The sequence below is a fragment of the Saccopteryx bilineata genome, chromosome 12 (assembly GCF_036850765.1).
Source record: "Saccopteryx bilineata isolate mSacBil1 chromosome 12, mSacBil1_pri_phased_curated, whole genome shotgun sequence".
Classification (NCBI taxonomy): Eukaryota; Metazoa; Chordata; class Mammalia; order Chiroptera; family Emballonuridae; genus Saccopteryx; species Saccopteryx bilineata.
This window is the reverse complement of record NC_089501.1, coordinates 43,542,685-43,563,633: the sequence shown is the minus strand read 5'-3', so window position 1 is coordinate 43,563,633 and position 20,949 is coordinate 43,542,685. Positions and strand designations below refer to the sequence as shown.

The window sequence follows — 20,949 nt, the reverse complement described above, 5'->3', positions numbered from 1 at the left end:
AAGTGGTCTTGGTACAGGATCAAATCAGATCATGATCCACTTCAGTGATTTTTATACCGAGTCACACACTTAGTATAAAGGCACATTTTACTGAATATAAAAATAAGTGTTAAGTTCTTGAGCTTTTAAATTAGAATTTCATAAAGTGCTTTTCATACAGTCTTATATATTATAGTAATTCAGTGGGTGTCATTTCCTTAACAAAGGCACCTTGGAAAGTATTGGCACACGGCATTTTGTCTTGCCCTTTTTTTCCTTTTTGGTAATTTCAAAGTTTCTTCACATGTCTTCTCTTCCATTTTGTTTAAAATTTCCTTAACATTTCATCATCTGAATAGCCAGCCCTGTTATGGAATACGGTGAACTTTTTAACTTGACATCTTAAAGGTCAAGTTTTAGGAGTTGAGCAATTTCTCTAGTGTGTAAACTGATTCTAAATGATTTAAAGAAACATTCAAGTGGCAGATTTAGAGCCAAAACACTAATTCAGAGTCCACGATTTGAGATGATGTTTTAAATACATGTTTTATCTTCAAGGTTTTCTGCTGTTTTCTCAGGACCATCTGTATATAAGTTTTCAGCTTTCACAGGTATAACATTAACTTTGTCCAACTGAAGAATTCCTCTGAAATATAAAAATTAAAATTAAACATTTCCTTTGTCTATAGTTTGGTAGCAAGATAGGGCTACTTCAAGGTTATAATTAAACATATACCTGGAGTTAGGTGATTGGCTTCATTTTATGTAGTTTATAATGGCTGTACAAACTCTGAGTCCAAAGTTCACTTTAAGCAAACTAACTGGGGGAATAGAAAAGTCTAAGAGGAAGTTCCTTACTTGGTACTGTAGGAAAGGAAAGGATAAGGTAAGAATAGATCTCTGAAAGCGGAGAGTTAGAGCCCTAGATTTGCACAGGTTAGGCAAAACAAAACAAAACAAAAAACTAGGTCCAAGCAGCTTTCTAAACAGTATTCACCACTTGAATGCAACCTTAGATCTTTTTATTGAAAATAATTCTTTTGCCTTGGCCAGTTGACTCCGCAGTAGAGCGTTGGCCTGGCGTGTCGAAGTCCCGGGTTCGATTCCTGGTCAGGGCAATCTGCTTCTCCCCCCACCCTCTCTCTTCTGCTCCTACAGCCAAGGCTCAACTGGAGCAAGTTGGCCCGGGCACCGAGGATGGCTCCATAGCCTCACTTCAGGCACTAAAGTGGCCTGTTGTGGCCCCAGATGGGCAGCACATCAGCCCAGACAGGGGTTGCCAGGTAGATCCCTGTTGGGGCTCATGCAGTAGTTTGTCCGCCTCTCTGCCTCTTACTTGATAAAAAAAATTAAAAATCAATTCTTTTTAAAAACTTACTTGTTTTAGAGGGGAATGGAGGGGAGAAGCAGGAAGCATCAACTCCCATATGTGCCTTGACGAGGCAAGCCCAGGGTTTCGAACCAGTGACCTCAGTGTACCAGGTTGATGCTTTATCCGCTGCGTCACCAGGGGTTAGGCTGCAACCTCAGGTCTTTAGACAGCATTTCTCCTTTTGTTACTAATGTCTCTGACCAGAGAGGAGAGCTGTGCATTGGTTTCAAGACCCAGTACTGCAAGTTCAGTGTAGTCCCAATCAAACCACCAACAGCAATCAGTTTGTACAAATAAACGCACTGTAAAGTTCACAGGGGAGAAACTGCAAGAATTCTTTAGAAAGAACAGTGAGGAAAAGAGACAGCTGCCCTAACTAGCTATTAAAGATTTACTAAAACATTATAATAATTAAAACCATGACACTGGCAGACGAATAAATAGACCAGTGGAAGAAGAGTCCAGAAACAAGATTAATGAATATGGGAATATAGTTCATAATAAGGTAATATTCCAAGTCACTGGGCAAGTTACTACGGAACAATGGCTTGTTTGGAAAACAAAACCAGAACTCTAGCTTAAACTATACACAAAAGTGATGGTAAAAAGTAAGCTTTAAGAAAACACATAATTTTAAGATGAAAAAGGTGTACTTAGGAAAATTAAAACCCCAAAAGCCATAACTGAAAAACACGAAGTGCTTTGACCCTCAATTTAACACCTCTGTATGATATGGGACACCATACCAAGAGCAAAAGGCAAAAAATAATCTTGGATTGAAAAAACAACAAGCGTTGTTTCTGCAATACATATTATGGATGTATAAAAGACAAAGAAGCCCCCACATATTAATGACTACAGAAGGCAATGCAATTGAAAAATGGACAAATGCTATCAATAGGCCTGTCACAGAAGAAATATACATAGCTGACTGGCACAAAGATGCCAGACTTATAGATCTAGACCAGCAAAGATGCTATTAAAAAATGCAAATTGAAATGAGATTATTTTTTGTTTACACAGCAATAAAAAGATTACTACCAGGTGTTGAGATGTTAAATACATACACCCTTCCACTCAGGATTTCATTTTTGGGAATCTAGTCCACATAAATACACATGTGCAAGGGGATAGAAGTGTATTTACACCACAGCATCACTGGAAATAACATGAAATTGGAAATTACCTAGATGTCTGATAGAGGAATGGTTACACTGGCACAGACTAGCACACTGGAACACTGTGCAGCTCTAAAGAGAATAAGTAAGCCCATATGTGAGATGGGAAGAGAGCTTAAGCCTGTGGTTACCAAATGCGCTGCGAGCCTGGTGTGGAAAGCACACTCAGAGACACCACAGAATATTTTAAGTTTTCAAGACTGCATGTGTAATAATAATAGTGCAGTTTCAACATTAAGATTGCACTACCCACCGCTTTCAATGAAGCCCTCTTTGAAAAGCTAGATTTTTGGCAGTTATTGTGATAAAAACTAGAGTCGAACAGGAAATAAAGTTGGCAGTATCCAGTCTGACCCCAAGATAGGAGTACAGTGTAGTGTACAGCACGCACATCCACTAGTAAGTTCTTCATTTTCCTTCAAGGTAGGGAACCAGGGAAAAATAACTGGCACACTAAGAGTGCTGCTACAAACCAGAAAGTTTGGGAACCTCGTCATAAGTGAATAAATCAATCTGCGGAGAGTTAAGAGTCTAGGCTGATAAACAATTATAATTAGCATACATTTACATCAACACAGTGTAGATAAAGATGTGCGGCCAGACAGCTGATGATCATGTTTAGTACAAGAATGAAAGAACGGAGATGGAGAGGTGCTTTCACTGAAGTGCTCTCTACATTTCTGTATTGATGAAATCTTTAACTACCGAAAAGTAATCTTGGCCATTGTTAAAGCATATTGAAATTTTGGTTTTAATTTTAGATCGCATCTTTTCCCAGAGAGGAGCCTATGACAAATAAAGTATTTGGTAAAAGAATAAAAATATTTTACGATGGTGTTTTCTATGTAGCTTTGCATAATAAAGTTTAAAAAAAATTCTAAGCTACTTGGCAGCCAAATGAAAAAGGAAGAAACTGTCAAGTTACAAAATATTCATTATTAGAAAGAAATGGAAAATGTGAACTCTTCAGGGGAAACCCAAACTGAAAGGTGGAAGGAACACTAGTATTTCTTTATTCGGCAGGCACTTTGCTTGCAAGATGATTGATCTTTAAGACAACCAAAATGACTATTTAATGTGCAAAGAGCTAACAATAAATTCATTTTTAAGTTTATAAAATAATTTATGATCTAAAAAAATCAAGCAGTACACAAGGAGGAAAAGTGAAAAGTCAGTCTCTCTACCCCTGCTTTCATTACCACTCCTGAGTGATAAGAGGGTTCCTCTTTTGCTGTTTGTTTTCTGTTTATAAGCAATGCTGCAGTGAATATCTTGTTATTCTTCTAAAATTAGTTTCATTTTAAATTATTACTTGGAGTTGAACATACATCGTGAAGCCCTTTTGTTTAATTTCTCATTATATACATAGCATTTTCCATTACAGATGTTTCCGTCCTCTTGCTAATGACTTTAAGTTCTTAGAGAATAGTTTGTCTTATTCACATTTGAATCCCCAAGATAAGTACTTGATCATAATAGGTATACAATAAATGTCTTTTAATTTTGCTAAAGTTGGAAGATGGGATAGAAAAAAAAGGAAACATTATTTGTCCTCCCACCTGTCTTACACTTCCTCATTTTTATATTTTCTACTCTAAAATACAGTAATTTGAGTCCAGAAATAGAGCCATGGCTATCTGCTCCATTAGTATTTGACAAAGGAGGCAAGACTATACAGTGGGGTAAAGACAGTCTCTTCAATAAATGGTGTTGGGACAATTGGACATATACATGCAAAAAAATGAAACTAGGCTGCACTTTCTTACAACAAATTTAAGAATAAACTCAGAACAGGTTAAAGACTTAAATATAAGGCCTGAAACCATAAAACTCCTAGAAAAAAACATAGGCAGTAAACTCTTTGATAACTCTCTTAGTAATATTTTTTTGGGATATGTCTTCTTGGACAAGGGGAATGAAAGAAAAAAATGAACAAATGGCACTACATCAAACCCAAAAGCCTTTGTACGGCAAAGGAAACCATCAACAAAGTGGAAAGGCACCCTACTGAATGAGAGAAGATGCGGGCCAATGATCCATCTCACAAGGGGTTAATATCCAAAATACATGAAGTACTCACTTAACACCAAAAAGTAAAGAAATAAAACCCCCAAACCCAAACACTCCCATTAAAAAATGTGCAGAAGACATAAATAGATATTTCTTCAAAGAGGACATTCACGTATGGCTGATCAGCATATGAAAAGATCCTCAACGTCACTAATCAGAGAAATGCAAAATGAGCTATTACCTCACACCTGACAGAATGGCTATCATCAACAAATGAACAAAGAAATATTGGGGGCTTGTAAAGAAAAGGGAATCCTTATGCACTGCTGGTGAGATTGACAATTGTTCCAGTTACTATAGAAAACAGTAATGGAGAGTCCTCAAAAATAAAAAACAGAGCTACCATATGACCCAGCAATCCCATCTCTGGGTATTTATCCAAAGAAATTTAAAACACTAATTCAAAAAGATATATACATGCCTGTGTTCACTGCAACATTATTTACAATATCCATGGTACGGAAGCAACCTACTGTACTTTTCGCTCCATAAGACGCACCTCCCCCCAAAAAAGTGGAGGGGAAAATGCCTGTGCGTCTTATGAAGCGAAAATTACAGTATTTTATTAAATATTTTAACATACCATTTAGTTCAGAATACTTTTTTTCTTATTTTCCTCCCTAAAACCCTAGGTGTGCCTGACCAGGCGATGGCGCAGTGGATAGAGCATCGGACTGGGATGCAGAGGACCCAGGTTCAAGACTCTGAGGTCTCCAGCTTGAGTGCGGGCTCATCTGGTTTGAGCAAAAGCTCACCAGCTTGAGCCCAAGGTTGCTGGCTCGAGCAAGGGGTTACTCGGTCTGCTGAAGGCCTGTGGTCAAGGCACATATGAGAAAGCAATCAATGAACAACTGAGGTGTCACAATGCGCAACAAGAAAACTAATGATTGATGCTTCTTATCTCTCCGTTCCTGTCTATCTGTCCCTGTCTATCCCTCTCTCTGACTCTCTCTCTGTCTCTGTAAAAAAAAACACAAAAAAACCCTAGGTGCGTCTTATGGAGCAAAAAATACAGTAAGTGACTGTCCATCAATAGACAAATAGATGAAGAAGATGTGGTAGGTACATGTATATACAAAATGGAATATTATTCAGCCATAAAAAAGAATGAACTCTTACCATATGCAACAGCATGTATGGACCTAGTCCTAGAGGGTATAGTGCTAAGTGAAATAGATCAGACAGAGAAAGACAAATACCAGATGACTTCACTTATATGTGGAATCTAAAAAAACAGAAACAAACTTAGATACAGAGAACAAACTGATAGTTGCCAGATGGGAGGGGGATTTGAGGGATAAGTGAAAGAGATGAAGGGAGTAAGAAGTACACATTGGTAGTTACAGGGATGTGAAGTACAGCACAGGGAACATCATCAATCATAGTGTAATAACTATGTATGGTGTCAGGCAGGTACTAGACTTATCAGGGATCACGCTGCAAGTTATATAACTATGTAGCCACTATGCTGTACACACCTGAAACTATAATACTGTCAACTGTAACTGAAAAATATCAAAGTAAGAGAAAAACCCAGTAAATACAACTCAGTTTTTAACCATTAAAAATACTAATGTTTCAAAAGTAAAAATACTTACTTGTATTCAAAAACTGGGAAAAGCACCTTTAAGACGGATATTACCACAGCTGCTCCTATAATTCCAACCACCATGACGTCCAAAAACATAAAGAATACTGGGAAAACACTGTTCCAGAACCTACACAGATCTTTCCTGAACTCTTCCATCCACTGACACATCACCTAAAAAAGACATTTTAATTAAATATACAAGTTTCATCTGAGCTCTAAGAAACTTTAAAAATTATATTCGCGTTTTGGGGTGATAACTACCATACCTTGACTGTGGCAGTGGCTACGTGGATGTCTACACTTGTCAGAACCTTCCTGTTTGTTTTAATGTGTGCATTTGGTTTTAAAATGTACCTCAATAAAGTTATTTACAATTTTAAAAATTAATGTTCTAACAACACAGGCACAGAAATAATACTACCCTTTACAATTATTTATACTGTTATCTAAATATATAAACCAAGTGAAAAGAATTGCTAATGACAAAAGGTTAAGTTAGTCTACTTGACACAAAATAGACCAGGGTCAACCTCTGTTTCCAGTAGCTAAAGACAGGAGAAAAAGGAAGCACAGTATTAGCTCGTGGAGCACACGGGGAATTTGCTGTGTACACACATGCTTCCATATTAAGGACGAGAGGAGAGACCGAGGCAGCCCTGGCGGCCTGGGCTGGGAAGGCAGCCTGTTCTCGGGCCGCCTGGCTCTGAGGGAAGTGAGGTGAGCAGGTGCAGGTGCTAGAGTTCGGGCAGCAAACAGTGACCTGGGTTTCCCAGCAATCCCAGTCTTCAGTGGGCACTGCTTCCAGGAGCCAGCTCTGGAACGCCGAGACGAACCACAGACCATGCTCACTTGGATGGAAATCATCTTGAGTAAACGGACTAGCTAATGTATACAGAGACAACAGGATACTCTCTCGGAACCCTGAATATCTCCCAATCAGCAATATAATGTCATTTGTAATATGGGAGTACTTAGGTGCCATTTGTCTGTACCCATTTAGTGATCTTAACGGCATCAGACAGGCCCCACTTTACAGACTACGTACGTGGGTGTCCCACTGTACACATAAAGAAAGGAGACTAGGCACTAGTCCAAGATCACACAACTAGTAAGGGGCAGGCAGAACCAGAATGAAAACCTAGGCAGTCTGACTCCAGAAGGTGCACTCGTGCCCAAGTGTGCTTAGTCATTGTACAAGATCCCGAAGGCACCGAGTGTGTGTGTGTGTGTGTGTGTGTGTGTGTGTACACGCAAGGTAGGAGTCATAAAAAAAGATGAATGGGAATGTGAGAAAGATTCAGGAACTGAAAATCCCAAACAAAATGAAATCCAGTGCTCTGATCATCAGAATCTGACTATATTATTACTTAAAAAACTTGAAAAAGGAAAACAGAAATACCTAAAAATATCACATCAAAACGATCTTGAGTTCATTATTAACAGTGTCCTCGTTCCAATCCACATGGTTCCCGTCTCATTTTAATGCAGTTATCTCTTCTCAATAACTATAAATGTCTGTAATGTAGAGAAAGCTAACCCAAAATACCCAATTTACCTTATATGAAGATGGAGTCTCTGCTCTGAGAGGAGTCTCAGGTAATTTGCCAGGTAAAGCATCCTCATCTACAGTGGTTTCCACATTCCTGATCAGATACTGGCTGGTGGTCTGCAGTGAACTAGCACTTTCCCCTGCAGAGGAAGAGCCACGTTACCAAAATGCTAGGCACATGCTGGTGTTTTCCCTATCAGGCCTAAGGTTGCTGCACGGGTAACATTCGGGACAGCAAGAACATAAATCTTTCCTGGGAGAACAAAATAGGCATATTTGATTATATTATTCTGGTTTAAATGCCAGAAAGGAGCCGTAAACTGAGACCGTCAAAAAGAAACTACAGCAGCTATGGTTCTATCATATAGTCAGATTTTTAAAGGTCTGTTTCATTGAGAAAAACGAACACTTCTTCCTTTAAATGAGCCTAAATGAACAATATTCTTATTACATGTTTTATGATGATTACTCCAACTAGATAACCACAGCAAAATGTCCCTTTGCAATCAGCATTAATAATATTCTAGTAAGACTTAAAATAGATTCCTAAAGTCCTCAAATGGATATATAAAGTAATACATGCTATAAAGCATTTTTGCAAGAAGCTTATTCTGAACCTATTAACTCTGATTATAAAGCTACGAATTAAAGAAATAATTTCCTTAATACTTTAAGTAATGGCCTTTTAATGTACCTTTTCTGGAAAGGTTGGGAAGGGTAACTAAGATGTCATCATCTCGGGAAATGGAGTAGAGCATACTTTTTTCCAAAGGCAGTGTGTAGTTTGAATGTCTGAGTATTCCCTGGTTCTTAATTAAAATATCAATTTCAGTAACATCCTCCTGTTGAGCCTATAAAAAATATAAGCAATTACTCTCTTTAAATAATGATACAACCCCATAAGAATTTATAACTAATTCCCCCTGATTTCTGTAACTAAAACTTTGTTGGGTTTACACAATTCCTTTTTATTTCCTCCCCACTCTGAAGCATTTAATTTGTGATTTTCATATTTCTGTAGCACTCACTATTAAGCTCACTCTCAGTTCCACGCCCCTTACTTAGACTTAGCCGGAGGAAACAGTGGCACAGCTATCAACCAAATTCAAGCCCTTCACTCCCTTGCTGTTTAATGATGTTCATAATGTTTATAAAGTGATATAAACATTATAAATATTATCATTTTTTTAAAAATTTAAGACTTAAGATGCTAAATAAGTATATGCTAAAACAAATTAAAAATTCTAAACGACTGGATACATTTAGACTGCATCAGAAATACATAAAAAAATAATTGAACACATGCATAACTAGCAAAAATCTTTATAACTTAATTCCTAGTTAATAAGCATATTATCTTACTTGTTTTCCATCAATCGCTACTACCTCTTCTTGAATGACAATTAGTTGCAAACTGGAACCAGATGTCATAGGCCATTCACGAACTAAAATTCTTACACTGACAATTCCAAAATATTCTTTTTCCTTCAAATTTTCTGGACTTTCATTCCTCACTATATAAAAAGAGTGACAATTTTGAACAACAAAATGCTACCAAATCTGTTACTGAATTTGATTATTCAGATGACATGGGAACGAGACCGTTGTAAATCAATTTCTTAGGCTCTCTTCATCTTATAACCTTATTGATGTTTCAGATTTATGAAAACAAAGACAACTTGACAAATCATTACAAGGCTTACAGTCATTTGAAAAGGGAAGGCTGCTCTATGGTCATTAGATTTTGTATGAAACATCACACTAGCGACATTTTTCCTAACCAACAAACATCTTTCCTAACTATTTACAAAGCAGGTTAGAAGACACAGTCAATGTTATGTTTTAGCAAAGTAAGCACATCATCCACCCATCCATGCATCCCTCCACAAAATGCAGTGATAGCTGGGGCCCAAACAATAAGGACAATGAGGTTTTTGCCCAATCCTTTCCCTAGTAAGTGATCTGTTTCTGTTGAAGAGGCCAGGAATGGAGAAGAGAGTGGAAAAGCCCTGTAATTACTCTGTACTAATGGATGATGGAGTAAGATGAGCGACTGGTCGTGTTCCTCTCTAGCTAAGAAACCCCCCCCCCCCACTGAATATGGGGTGTATGGGGTGTGGCAGCAGGAGCTGGTTTACAGAGCTCATGACAACCTTACTAAGGCAGAAAGTGCTACAGAAAAGAACAAATCAACAGATACCAACAAAACTGCTTCAAAGGAACACTTAATTTCTGTCCCTCAAATGTTATTGTCTGAGGATTATCTGCCAAAAAGCAACCTAGATGGGACATTCTGAATGCAGACCCAGTGGCTTAAACTGACTCTGTGCCTTTACAGGGCTATTCTCTTTATGTAAGATGCTCTAACTACTCAGTCTCCCTTGAACACATTTTTAAAAAACTCCAGTTTAGGCCATTTTAGCTCCTGTATCCTTAAAATGCTGAGTTCATGCCTCTTCTGTTTTTTAAAGCACTAAGTTTCTTACAGTGTTGTTCTTTACTTATAAATCCGCCTCCTCAACTAGGCTGAGTTCCCTGGGAACACGCATCAAGCTTATTGTTCTACAACTTTTGTTAAATAGTGATTCCATCTGCAATTATAAACAATTTAAAGTAAATAGCCATGTTCAGCCTGACCACGCAGTGGCGCAGTGGGTAGAGCGTTGGGCTGGGATGCAGAGGACCCAGGTTCGAAACCACGAGGTTGCCGGCTTGAGCATGGGCTCATCCGGCTTGAGCACAGGCTTACCAGCTTGAGTGCAGGGTTGCTGGTTTGAGCGTGGGATCATAAACATAACCCGATGGTCATCAGCTTGAGCCCAAAGATAGCTGGCTTGAGCAAGGAGTAACTCCCTCTGCTATAGCTCCCCAGTCAAGGCACATATGAGAAAGCAATGAACAACTAAGGTGGTGCAATGAAGAACTGATGCTTCTCATCTCTCTCCCTTCCTGTCTGCCTGTCCCCATCTGTCCTTCTCTCTGACTCTATCTCTGTCTAAATAAATAAATAAATGAACGAATAAATAAAAAAAAATATCGATGTTCAAATACCTGGTCTAGTTCTAAATTCTAACTATACATCAGAAACATCTGGGATCAGTATAGATGCCAGAGCCTCACCTCAATCTTAGTATATCAAAATCTGTAGGGGATATGGACCAATTTTTGTCATTTTTAAAACGGGTACAGATATATCTATTGAGAACCAAGTAACTTGGATTTTTAGGTCATCCTAAGTTTTCACAAAACTGTTCCTTCTTGACTTTGCTGTTTCATTTGTTGAAAAGATAATGGCCCAAACGGCCCCAAACTGATCAAAGACATCAAGTCACAGATTAAAGAACCCCACACCTGGCTACATCATAGTAAAACTACTAAAAATCAAAGACAAAAAGTCTTAAATACAACCAGAAAAAAGTTTAAAACCCCAGAAAAATAATACTGTTCTCAATGAAGCGATGACACTGACACTAATGCTCAAAAGAAACTATGGAAGTGAGAAGACAATGGAAGTCAGTCTTTGATGAGCTAAACTATGCTTCCATATCCAGCAAAAATGTATGACAATAAAAACACAAAAACAAAAATGGAATAAATTGAGTTTAAGTGTTTTAAGGTTCTTGCATTATTTGGGAAATGACAAAAGTACTAGTTTATTGATCTCAAGGGTAACCATTAAAAGAACAGTAAAATAATATAAAAACCAACCAGATTAAAGAGAATGATGAAAAAACCCACAATATTTAGAAATTAAACAATCTACTTATGAATGACTCACAGAAAAAGAAACTATCACAAAAAATAATTAGAAAACACTATGAACTGAATCAAGTATAGGTTCTCAGTGAACATATACTTCTTTTTTTTTTTTTTAAGCTGGAAACAAGGAGAGACAGTCAGACAGACTCCCGCATGCACCCAACCGGGATCCACCCGGCACGCCCACCAGGGGCTACGCTCTGCCCACCAGGGGGCGATGCTCTGCCCCTCTGGGGCATCGCTCTGTCACGACCAGAGCCACTCTAGCGCCTGGGGCAGAGGCCAAGGAGCCATCCCCAGCACCCGGGCCATCTTTGCTCCAATGAAGCCTTGGCTGCGGGAGGGGAAGAGAGAGACAGAGAGGAAGGAGGGGGAGGGGTGGAGAAGCAAATGGGCGCTTCTCCTATGTGCCCTGGCCGGGAATCGAACCCGGGTCCCCCACACGCCAGGCCGATGCTCTACCACTGAGCCAACCGGCCAGGGCCAATATACTACTATATTAAATAAAAATATACTCCTTAAATGCATACATTAAAATAGGTACCATGGATATTTCTCATATTATTTCATTCTAATAATATGGCACATTCTAATCTAACACTTTCACTTATTTTTAAACAACTCAAGACTTTAAAAGCTTTAAAAAGAAAAGCTTTATACAGGCACAGGGGTAAAAGAAAGTGAAAACTAAAAAATCGAGACAGTTCATTTTTCTTTTTCACAACTGTGATAAGCATTTACTCACGATTTCACTCTTGCTTGTAAATCTCCATTTACCACCTCTATGCAAATTTTTACATGCTAGCACCCTACTAAAAATGCAGTTCCATCAATGCCAATTTCATGAAAGAAAAAATGCGAATATGCCAGGAATAACCAATGCAAACTAGAAACAGTTTTAAGTACATTAGTAATGATGCATATTATTAATTTAAAATGGAAACATATAACATCAAAGAACTGGTTTTTACTTATTTTTATTTTGCTACTTTTACTTAGTATTATTTAAAACAGAAAAATTATGAAAATAATTTAGTGGTACTCACCTATCAAAGTCTGACAGCTTATTCGGGTTACACCACTATTTACAGGGAAGTCATTTACATATACCTGTCCACTCTCATAGGTTATGTTAAGAACAACCTTAAAATAAAGCAGCATATTCATTATGGTTTATAAATGACAATTCTTCATATCAAAAAAACATTATCTAACTAAAGTAGATGTGCAGGTAAAATAAAGTAGGCTGCATAATACTTAGCTAAGTGATATACTAAAAATCAAGCAAGACAAACCTGTTCTGTAGATACCTCCCCATCATCTTCCAGGGTCGTTACATTAATTCTGATGCTGTCCTGCAAAAACATATTTATAAATTGGAGAGGTATATATTCCACAAGTTGAAAATAACTCAGGTCTTTTTCCTCTTCAATTATATTTATATGATAAGTGATTATCACTTATGATAACATTAAAAGAACATTTTAAATAACTCATTTAATTTTTTGCTGTATTGGAGTGACATTGGTTAAGAAACTTACGTTGCCTGACCAGGTGATGGCGCAGTGGATAGAGCGTCGGACTGGGATGCGGAAGGACCCAGGTTCGAGACCCCGAGGTCGCCAGCTTGAGTGCGGGCTCATCTGGCTTGAGCAAAGAGCTCACCAGCTTGGACCCAAGGTCGCTGGCTCCAGCAGGGGGTTACTCAGTCTGCTGAAGGCCCGCGGTCAAGGCACATGTGAGAAAGCAATCAATGAACAACTAAGAAGTCGCAACGCGCAATGAGAAACTGATGATTGATGCTTCTCATCTCTCTCCATTCCTGTCTGTCCCTGTCTATCTCTGCCTCTGTAAACAACTAAAAAAATAAATAAATAAATAAAAAAAATTTAAGAAACTTACGTAGGTTTCAGGTGTATAATTCTCTAATACATCATCTGTATCTTGTTTTGTGTGTTCACCACCCAAAGTCAAGTCTCCTTCCATCCCATTTATCTCCCTTTACTCTCTTCTACCTGCCTCTACCCCCCTTTCCCACTGGTAATCACCACATACTATTGTCTGTTTCTGTGTTTTGTTTTTGCTTAATCCATTCACCTTTTCCATCCAGTCCTCAACCCCACCAACTGACAGCTATCTCTTTATTTTTGAGTCTGTTTCCGTTTTGTTATTTTTTTCATTAGATTCCACATGCAAGTGAAATCTTGTGGTACTTGTCTTTCTCCGCCTGGCTTATATCAGCATAGTACTCTCCAGGTCCATCTATGCTGTCAAAAAACGTTAGATTTCCTTCTCTTTTTTTACATCCAAGTAGTATTTCATTGTGTAAATGTACCACAGCTTTTTATCCATTTATCCGCTAACACAGGGGTCAGGAACCAATGGCTAGTGAGCTAGATGTGGCTCTTTTTATGGCTGCATATGGCTCGCAGACAAATCTTTAATAAAAAAATAACGTTAAAAATATAAAACATTTTCATGTATTACAATCCATTTATTTCCTATCGCTCATGTTCATGGTTGCGGGTGGCTAGAGCCAATCACAGCTGTCCTCCAGGAAAACACCAAATTTTTATTGGATAATGCGTAATATACATGGGTCGTTGTATGGCTCTCGCAGAATTACATTTTAAAATATGTGGCGTTCATGACTCTCTCAGCCAAAAAGGCTCCCGACCCCTGTACTTACAGGTACCTGGGAGGCTTACAACTCTTGGCTATTGTAAATAATGCTGCAATGAATATAGGGATATGTATAGTCCTTCAAATTAGTGTTTTGGGTTTCTTTGAATATATTCCTAGAAGTAGAATTGCTGGCTCATAAGGCAGTTCCATTTTTAAATTTTTGTGGTAATTCCACATTGCTTTCCACAGTGGCTGCACCAATCTGCATTCCCACAAATAGTGCAGGAGGGTTCCTTTTTCTCCACATCTTTGTCAATACTTGTTGATTTATTGAGGACAACCATTCTGACAGGTGTGAGGTGATGTCTCATGTAGTTTTAATTTGCATTTCTCTAATGATTAGTAGCACTGAGCATGTTTTCATGTCTATTGGCCAACTTACATCCTCTTTGGAGAAGTGTCTATTCAGGTCCTTTGCTCATTTTTTAATTGGACTGTTTTTTTTTTTGTTTTGGTGTTGAGTTTTATAAAAAGTTCTTTATAAATTCTGAATGGAGAGTGGTGAAAGTGAACATCCCTGTCTCCTATCAGATGTATCAATGGTGAATGTGTTCTCCCATTAAGTGGTGGTCTTTTCATTTTGCTGTTTCATTTACAGTGCAAAAACTTTTCAGTTTGATGTAGTTTCATTTCTCTTTTTTTCCATTGCTGAAGGCAATATATCAGAAAAAAATATTGTGAGAAATGTCCGAGATTTTACTGCCTATGTTTTCTTCTAAATATTTTATGGTTTTGAATCTAACATTTTTTTTTTGTATTTTTCCGAAGCTGGAAACGGGGAGGCAGTCAGACTCCCACATGCGCCCAACCGGGATCCACCTGGCATGCCCACCAGGGGGCGATGCTCTGCTGCAACCAGAGCCATTCTAGCGCCTGAGGCAGAGGCCATAGAGCCATCCTCAACGCTGGGGCCAACTTTGCTCCAATGGAGTCTTGGCTGGGGGAGGGGAAGAGAGAGACAGAGAGGAAGGAGAGGGGGAGAAGTGGAGAAGCAGATGGGCGCTTCTCCTGTGTGCCCTGGCCGGAATCAAATCCGGAACTCCCGAACGCCAGGCCGACGCTCTACCACTGAGCCAACTGGCCAGGGCCGAATCTAACATTTAAGACTTTAATCCATTTCGAGGTTATTTTTGTGTGAGGTGTAAGAAGGTGGTCTCACTCATTTCATTTTTCTGCACATATCTGTCATTTTCACAATACCATTTATTGAATAGATTATCTTTATCCCATTGAATAGTCTTGTTTCCTCTGTCATACATTAAAAATATGGGTTTATTTCTGGGCCTCTATTCTTTTTTTTTCTTCTTTTTTTTTTTTTTGTATTTTTCTGAAGCTGGGAACGGGGAGAGACAGTCAGACAGACTCCCGCATGCGCCCGACCAGGATCCACCCAGCACACCCACCAGGGGCGATGCTCTGCCCCTCCGGGGCATCGCTCTGCCTCGACCAGCGCCACTCTAGCGCCCGGGGCAGAGGTCAAGGAGTCATCCCCAGCGCCCGGGCCATCTTTGCTCCAATGGAGCCTTGGCTGCAGGAGGGGAAGAGAGAGACAGAGAGGAAGGAGGGGGGGTGGAGAAGCAAATGGGCGCTTCTCCTATGTGCCCTGGCCGGGAATCGAACCCGGGTCCCCTGCACGTCAGGCCAACGCTCTACCGCTGAGCCAACCAGCCAGGGCCTCTGGGCCTCTATTCTGATCCATTGATCTATATGCCCATTTTTATGCCAGTGCCATGCTGTTTTGATTACTCTGGCCTTGTAGTACAGTGTAATATCTTGGTAGTGTGACTCATCCAGATTGGTTCTTTCTCAGGATTACTGTGGCTCTTCGGGGTCTTTTGTAGTTCTATATAAATTTTTGGAATAGCCTGACCTGTGGTGGTGTCTGTGAACAAATATGTGTGGTGCCCAGTTTTAGTGCTTCCCTAGATATACTGCAGCCAGTCTACTCCGATATTTAAGTATATTAACATGCTTTCCATAGAAAAGAAAGTCAGATTTTAAGAAGTATTCACCACTGGTCATGGGAATTACAATTTCTCATTTGTAAATAAAATTCTTCTCTAAGTTCATTCCTATTGCTATTCTATAATAAAAACAATAGTCTCAAATACTTTTACTTGGGGTATTCTTAACTTTGAAAATAAGAAAATTACTCATAAACATCAAAGTAATAAACAATTATATTAGTGCTGTGACTATCCCCAATCCTTTCTGTATTTACAACAAATAAGAGGATAAAGCTGAAGTGATTTTATGAGGTTGAATTGATTACAATAGCAGAACAGGATTCTAACATGTAAGGCCCATACCATACATCTAGGCTGATTTCGGTACATGTCCCAACTCCCATAGGAGTCTAGGAAGCTTCTGCACTAGAGATTCCTCAGAACCAGACTGGCTTTCTCCTATCCCACCCAAATCTAGAACCAATATGCTCATCTCTACAACAAATATTCAATAAACCATCAAGTTGGTGGCTATATTTGTTTTGTGTACATACAAATTCCATCCAAAATTTCTCTTTTCAAACTATAGGATCTGTTAACTGTAGACTATTATCTTCTTACAGCCCAGAGATAACCCTCCCAATATGATGTTCTTTTTAAATTTAAAACTTTTTTTAAATTTTTTAAAATTTATTCATTTTTAGAAAGAGAGGGGGGAGAGAGAGAAGGGGGGAGGAGCAGGAAGCATCAGCTCCCATATGAGCCTCAATAGGCAAACCCAGGCTTTCGAACTGGTGACCTCAGCATTCCAGGTCAACGCTTTATCCACTGTGCCACCACAGGTCAGTCTGTATGATACTCTAAGAAACTATTTTATAGCTTCTACCTTTCAGTAATGAATATATACTATACTGTTAATAATTTACTGCACTTACATATATCACTTACCTAGTATATATGGGGTTTGTAAAAAAACAACAATTAACAGACACTAGCATATTGTATTTTCCAAAGAACAAAGTTCAATTCTTTTTGGTTCTTCTGAATGATTTCATTTCAGAAGAGATTCTAATCCCTTACTGACTCCTGATCCAAAGTTCAGAGCTAGGTGATATTTGTTATTCTTCCTCAGAACTTAACTGAGCCGGAAGTTCAGGTTTCCCAGCCAGGGTGGTATACTTAGAAAGTGGGTGGCAGAACTGAAATTTCTCCCCACCCATTTTCAACTCTTCCTCTAATTTCTTCACTCACAAGATGCCCATCAGGGACACAGCAGCTTCCTAAGGACCAAAGTAATAAGATAACTCGTTTTAAAAATGACTGATTCTGAGGGAAATATAGGAAATAAATATTAACACATATAAGAAAAAATTGTCTTCTGCATACTTCTCACCGGTGAAGTATTTTAGTATTAGAAGAATGTGCTAGAAAATGTTTTATAACTTATGTTAACTTCAAATTCTAACAATTGCATATGTAAACAAAACAAAAATGTTTATAATCCAGTAAATCTGAGTCACTGAGGGGAAATGACTTCAAGTTTTCTTACACTTAGGTCAGGCTGGATACCAAAATAAACATGAGCAGACACGTGATAAAGTAAATATTCTAAAACCTTAATGACAGTCCAAGTTTGCACAATTCAATATAGTACCCACTAATCACAAGTGGGTTTAATTTATTTAATTAAAATTAAATAAGTAAAGAAATGTAAAACTCAGTATCTCAGTCTCACTGACATTTCAAATACTCAATAACCCCAGTAGTTCAGTGGCTACTGTCATGGAGAGAACAGACCACACACCATCACTGCACAAAGGTTTACTGAACTGTTAACACCTAGCTAATATGGGTGACCACTGTAAAAGTTTTTCAAATGTTTTGTACATTAGAAATTTTTTACAATAAAATACTGAAAACGTTTAGGTCAATAGGCGTCAGCTTCCATTATAAATATTTCCATGGAATGAGATCTCCTGCTAGCTGCTCATCTATAAAATTCTGAGTTTAGATTAAACATTTTCTTTTTTTGTATTTTTCTGAAGCTGGAAACGGGGAGAGACAGTCAGACAGACTCCCGCATGCACCTGACCGGGATCCACCTGGCACGCCCACCAGGGGCAACGCTCTGCCCCTCCGGGGGTGTCGCTCTGCCGCGACCAGAGCCACTCTAGTGCCTGGGGCAGAGGCCAAGGAGCCATCCCCAGCGCCCGGGCCATCCTTGCTCCAAGGGAGCCTCGGCTGCGGTAGGGGAAAAGAGAGAGAGGAAGGAGGGGGGGGGGGAAGCAAATGGGCGCTTCTCCTATGTGCCCTGGCCAGGAATCGAACCCAGGTCCCCCGCACGCCAGGCCGACGCTCTACCGCTGAGCCAACCGGCCAGGGCTGAATTAAACATTTTAATTGTGGAATTAAGGGGTAAAAAAGAATTGAAAAGATGAACTCAATAATAGCCCACAATGTAGTGTATTTTCTTTTTTTTTTTTTTTTCAGGTGAGAGGAGTGGAGATGTGGACTCCCACTTGTACCCAACCCGGATCCACCAGGCAACCACCATCTGGGGCTGATGAAGTTTGAGTTTCTAGCTAATTTTAGTGCCTGAGGCTGATGCCCCTTGGACCATGGGAGCTATCCTCAGCGCCTTGGGCATACATGACGCAATCCAGCCACTGCTGCAGGAGGGGTAGAAGAGAAGGGGGAAAGAAGCAGATGGTCCCTTCTCCTGTGTGCCCTGACCGGGAACAGAACCTGGGACATCCACACACCCAGCCCACACTCGATCCATTCAGCCAGGCGCCAGGTCCGGTGTATTTTCAATTTGTAGTCAAAAGACATTTTTCTTAGATTACTGGACAGACTCGAATATCTCTTGGGCTCATAAGTGACTATATAATGACTCTAAACTTTGGAAAGGGGCAAAACAATCTTATTTGATCTTTAGGCATTATTTCATTTTTATTTGGTCTCTTGGTGCTTGTCCATTATATTCATATTTTTGACCAGTTGCAACTGTGGTCCACATATAAATTAAGATGTAAAGTGGTTCCTTTGGGCCTGCATTACTGTGGCTTCTTGAAACGACTCAGCAGAACTGAAACTGAGATATGCTTGTTATTTTTGTACTCAGGGAGAGTAATGTCATAACTCTAAAAAATTAATTGAAAGTAAAAAAGTGAAATACATAGTGTCAGTCATCCCTGAATTTAGAGCATTCAAGTAGTGACCAGTAAGAAAAGGGTTACCTATATCGTTTCTTTACGTTCTGGGAAAACTTCTCCATACCATATATTCAAATACTGGCTTAGCTCAGCACGACCCTACGGCAAAAATGATGAGAACCCAACACCCTTTAATAACAAGGATGCACTTAGGTCCTCACACTGGAGCCGAGCTCAGAAGCTCCAGGAACAGACTGCTGGCCCCACCCCCACGGCGTCGTTTTGGAGCGTCTCTACCAGGTTCCCAGGGACAGTGGTGCGGCTGGTCCCACCAGGCTCCAAGGACCACCTCCATAACATCACCTGCCAAAGGGACGTATCAGGCTGCGTGTCGGATCTTTATCTCCGGTTCTGCGGCCCCAGCGACCCGGCGCGCACCCCGGAGCCCCGCACGCGCGGGGAAGGCAACCAACCCCTCCCGCCGCGGGTCGAGGTCAACAGTGGTCGGGGTGCGCTGTGGCGCGCCCCCTTACTGCGCAACTCCCCCTTGCCCGAGCACATCAACACAGCCGTGCCCAGAGCCCGGCTGTGCCCGAGGCAGGAGCCGTCACAAGGGCTGAGACCACTGGTGATCGCGTACTTTCGACGGCGAAACCCCACCAGAATGGCAACAGTTTGGATTGCGTAAGAATCTCTAAGTTTCAAGTCGCGAGGCTTAAGCGCACATTCAAGAGCTCCGTTCGCTCGCCTGCTGCCCCTCCCAAGCCCCCCAATTTCCTTAGGTGCTTCTCCCCCCTCCTCCTTTCGGGGTCCGAACCCCAGCCCACGGCCTGCGGGCCAGAGGTAAAATATGTCGGTGCGGACGCCGCGATCCCACAGCCCTGGCCTCCCCGGAGAATCCGGACTGAGAAACAGCCGAGCCGCGCCTGCCCTGCCCTACCTTCGGGGCTCCGGGCGTCTGCGGCTCAGGAGTACCGGTCTCCAGCCATCCTGCCGCTGGTAGCGCCGCGAGCAAGAGCAGACGGAGGGCGAGAGGCGCCAGAAGAGCGCCCTCCATCTTGGACTGGCCAGCGGCACGGACGGCGGCTGGAGGAGGGCGGGGCCTACTCAAGGGGCGGGGCGTGCCAGGGGGCGTGGTCACAACGGAGCAAGGCCGTTTGGGGGCGGGTCTGGGAGGTGGGGGTGGGGGCGAGGAAGAGGCGGGCTTCGGTAGGCGTCAGTTTAGCTGAGGCCTGGGGCTCTGGGAAGAGTGGACAGCGCACGCGCGTCGCTGCGCACTATCGAGGGGTGGAGTCAAGTCAGAGGGTTCGATTTCGTCTCTAGACTCGCGCTCTGATTGGAGAATTTCCCCATAAACGAATGTGAGCGTGTTCATTGCCATTATATGAAAATTAGTATATGTACATATGCACATAGCTATTATATCTCTATGTGTATATATTAACCTATGTCTATAAAGTGAAAAGAATGGCAATATAGCAGAACACTATTATACATTAAAAATACGATATATCACGTTTAGAGGAGTAATTATATTAAATAGGCAGTTCTCACCATTAGAATTGCCTGGGCAGTTTTAAAAATGACTGATTCTGGGGTTTTCGGGGGGGGGGGGGTCGCCGAGTTTCTGTCTTAATTAGTCTGGGCAGCTGCCCGGCATTGGTA

At 40.6% G+C, this 20,949-nt stretch overlaps 1 protein-coding gene across 2 annotated transcripts; it reads right to left on the bottom strand.

The window, feature by feature from the left end:
- Positions 1 to 298: 298 nt before the first annotated feature.
- GINM1 (glycosylated integral membrane protein 1) lies at positions 299 to 20,382 on the bottom strand. 2 transcript variants are annotated; one of them, XM_066248585.1, is made up of 8 exons: positions 20,225 to 20,382; positions 12,794 to 12,853; positions 12,545 to 12,641; positions 9,102 to 9,253; positions 8,434 to 8,590; positions 7,746 to 7,879; positions 6,198 to 6,361; positions 299 to 625 (listed from the first exon to the last, which is right to left on the bottom strand). In XM_066248585.1, exons 1-8 carry the CDS (start codon positions 20,339 to 20,341, stop codon positions 514 to 516), a joined length of 993 nt encoding a protein of 330 aa, XP_066104682.1. In that variant the 5' UTR covers positions 20,342 to 20,382; the 3' UTR covers positions 299 to 513. The 2 variants fall into 2 exon arrangements, with proteins under 2 accessions (XP_066104682.1, XP_066104683.1); XM_066248586.1 differs by lacking the exon at positions 299 to 625 and adding an exon at positions 740 to 843.
- Positions 20,383 to 20,949: the final 567 nt, after the last annotated feature.

Coding starts and splice junctions, on each gene's coding strand:
- GINM1 (XM_066248585.1), bottom strand. CDS start 20,341: ATGGAGGGCGCTCTTCTGGCGCCTCTCGCCCTCCGTCTGCTCTTGCTC. Junction 12,854..20,224: donor AGACGCCCGGAGCCCCGAAG/GTAGGGCAGGGC, acceptor ATGTTTTTGCAG/GACAGCATCAGAATTAATGT. Junction 7,880..8,433: donor TCCCAACCTTTCCAGAAAAG/GTACATTAAAAG, acceptor CTTCCTCTGCAG/GGGAAAGTGCTAGTTCACTG.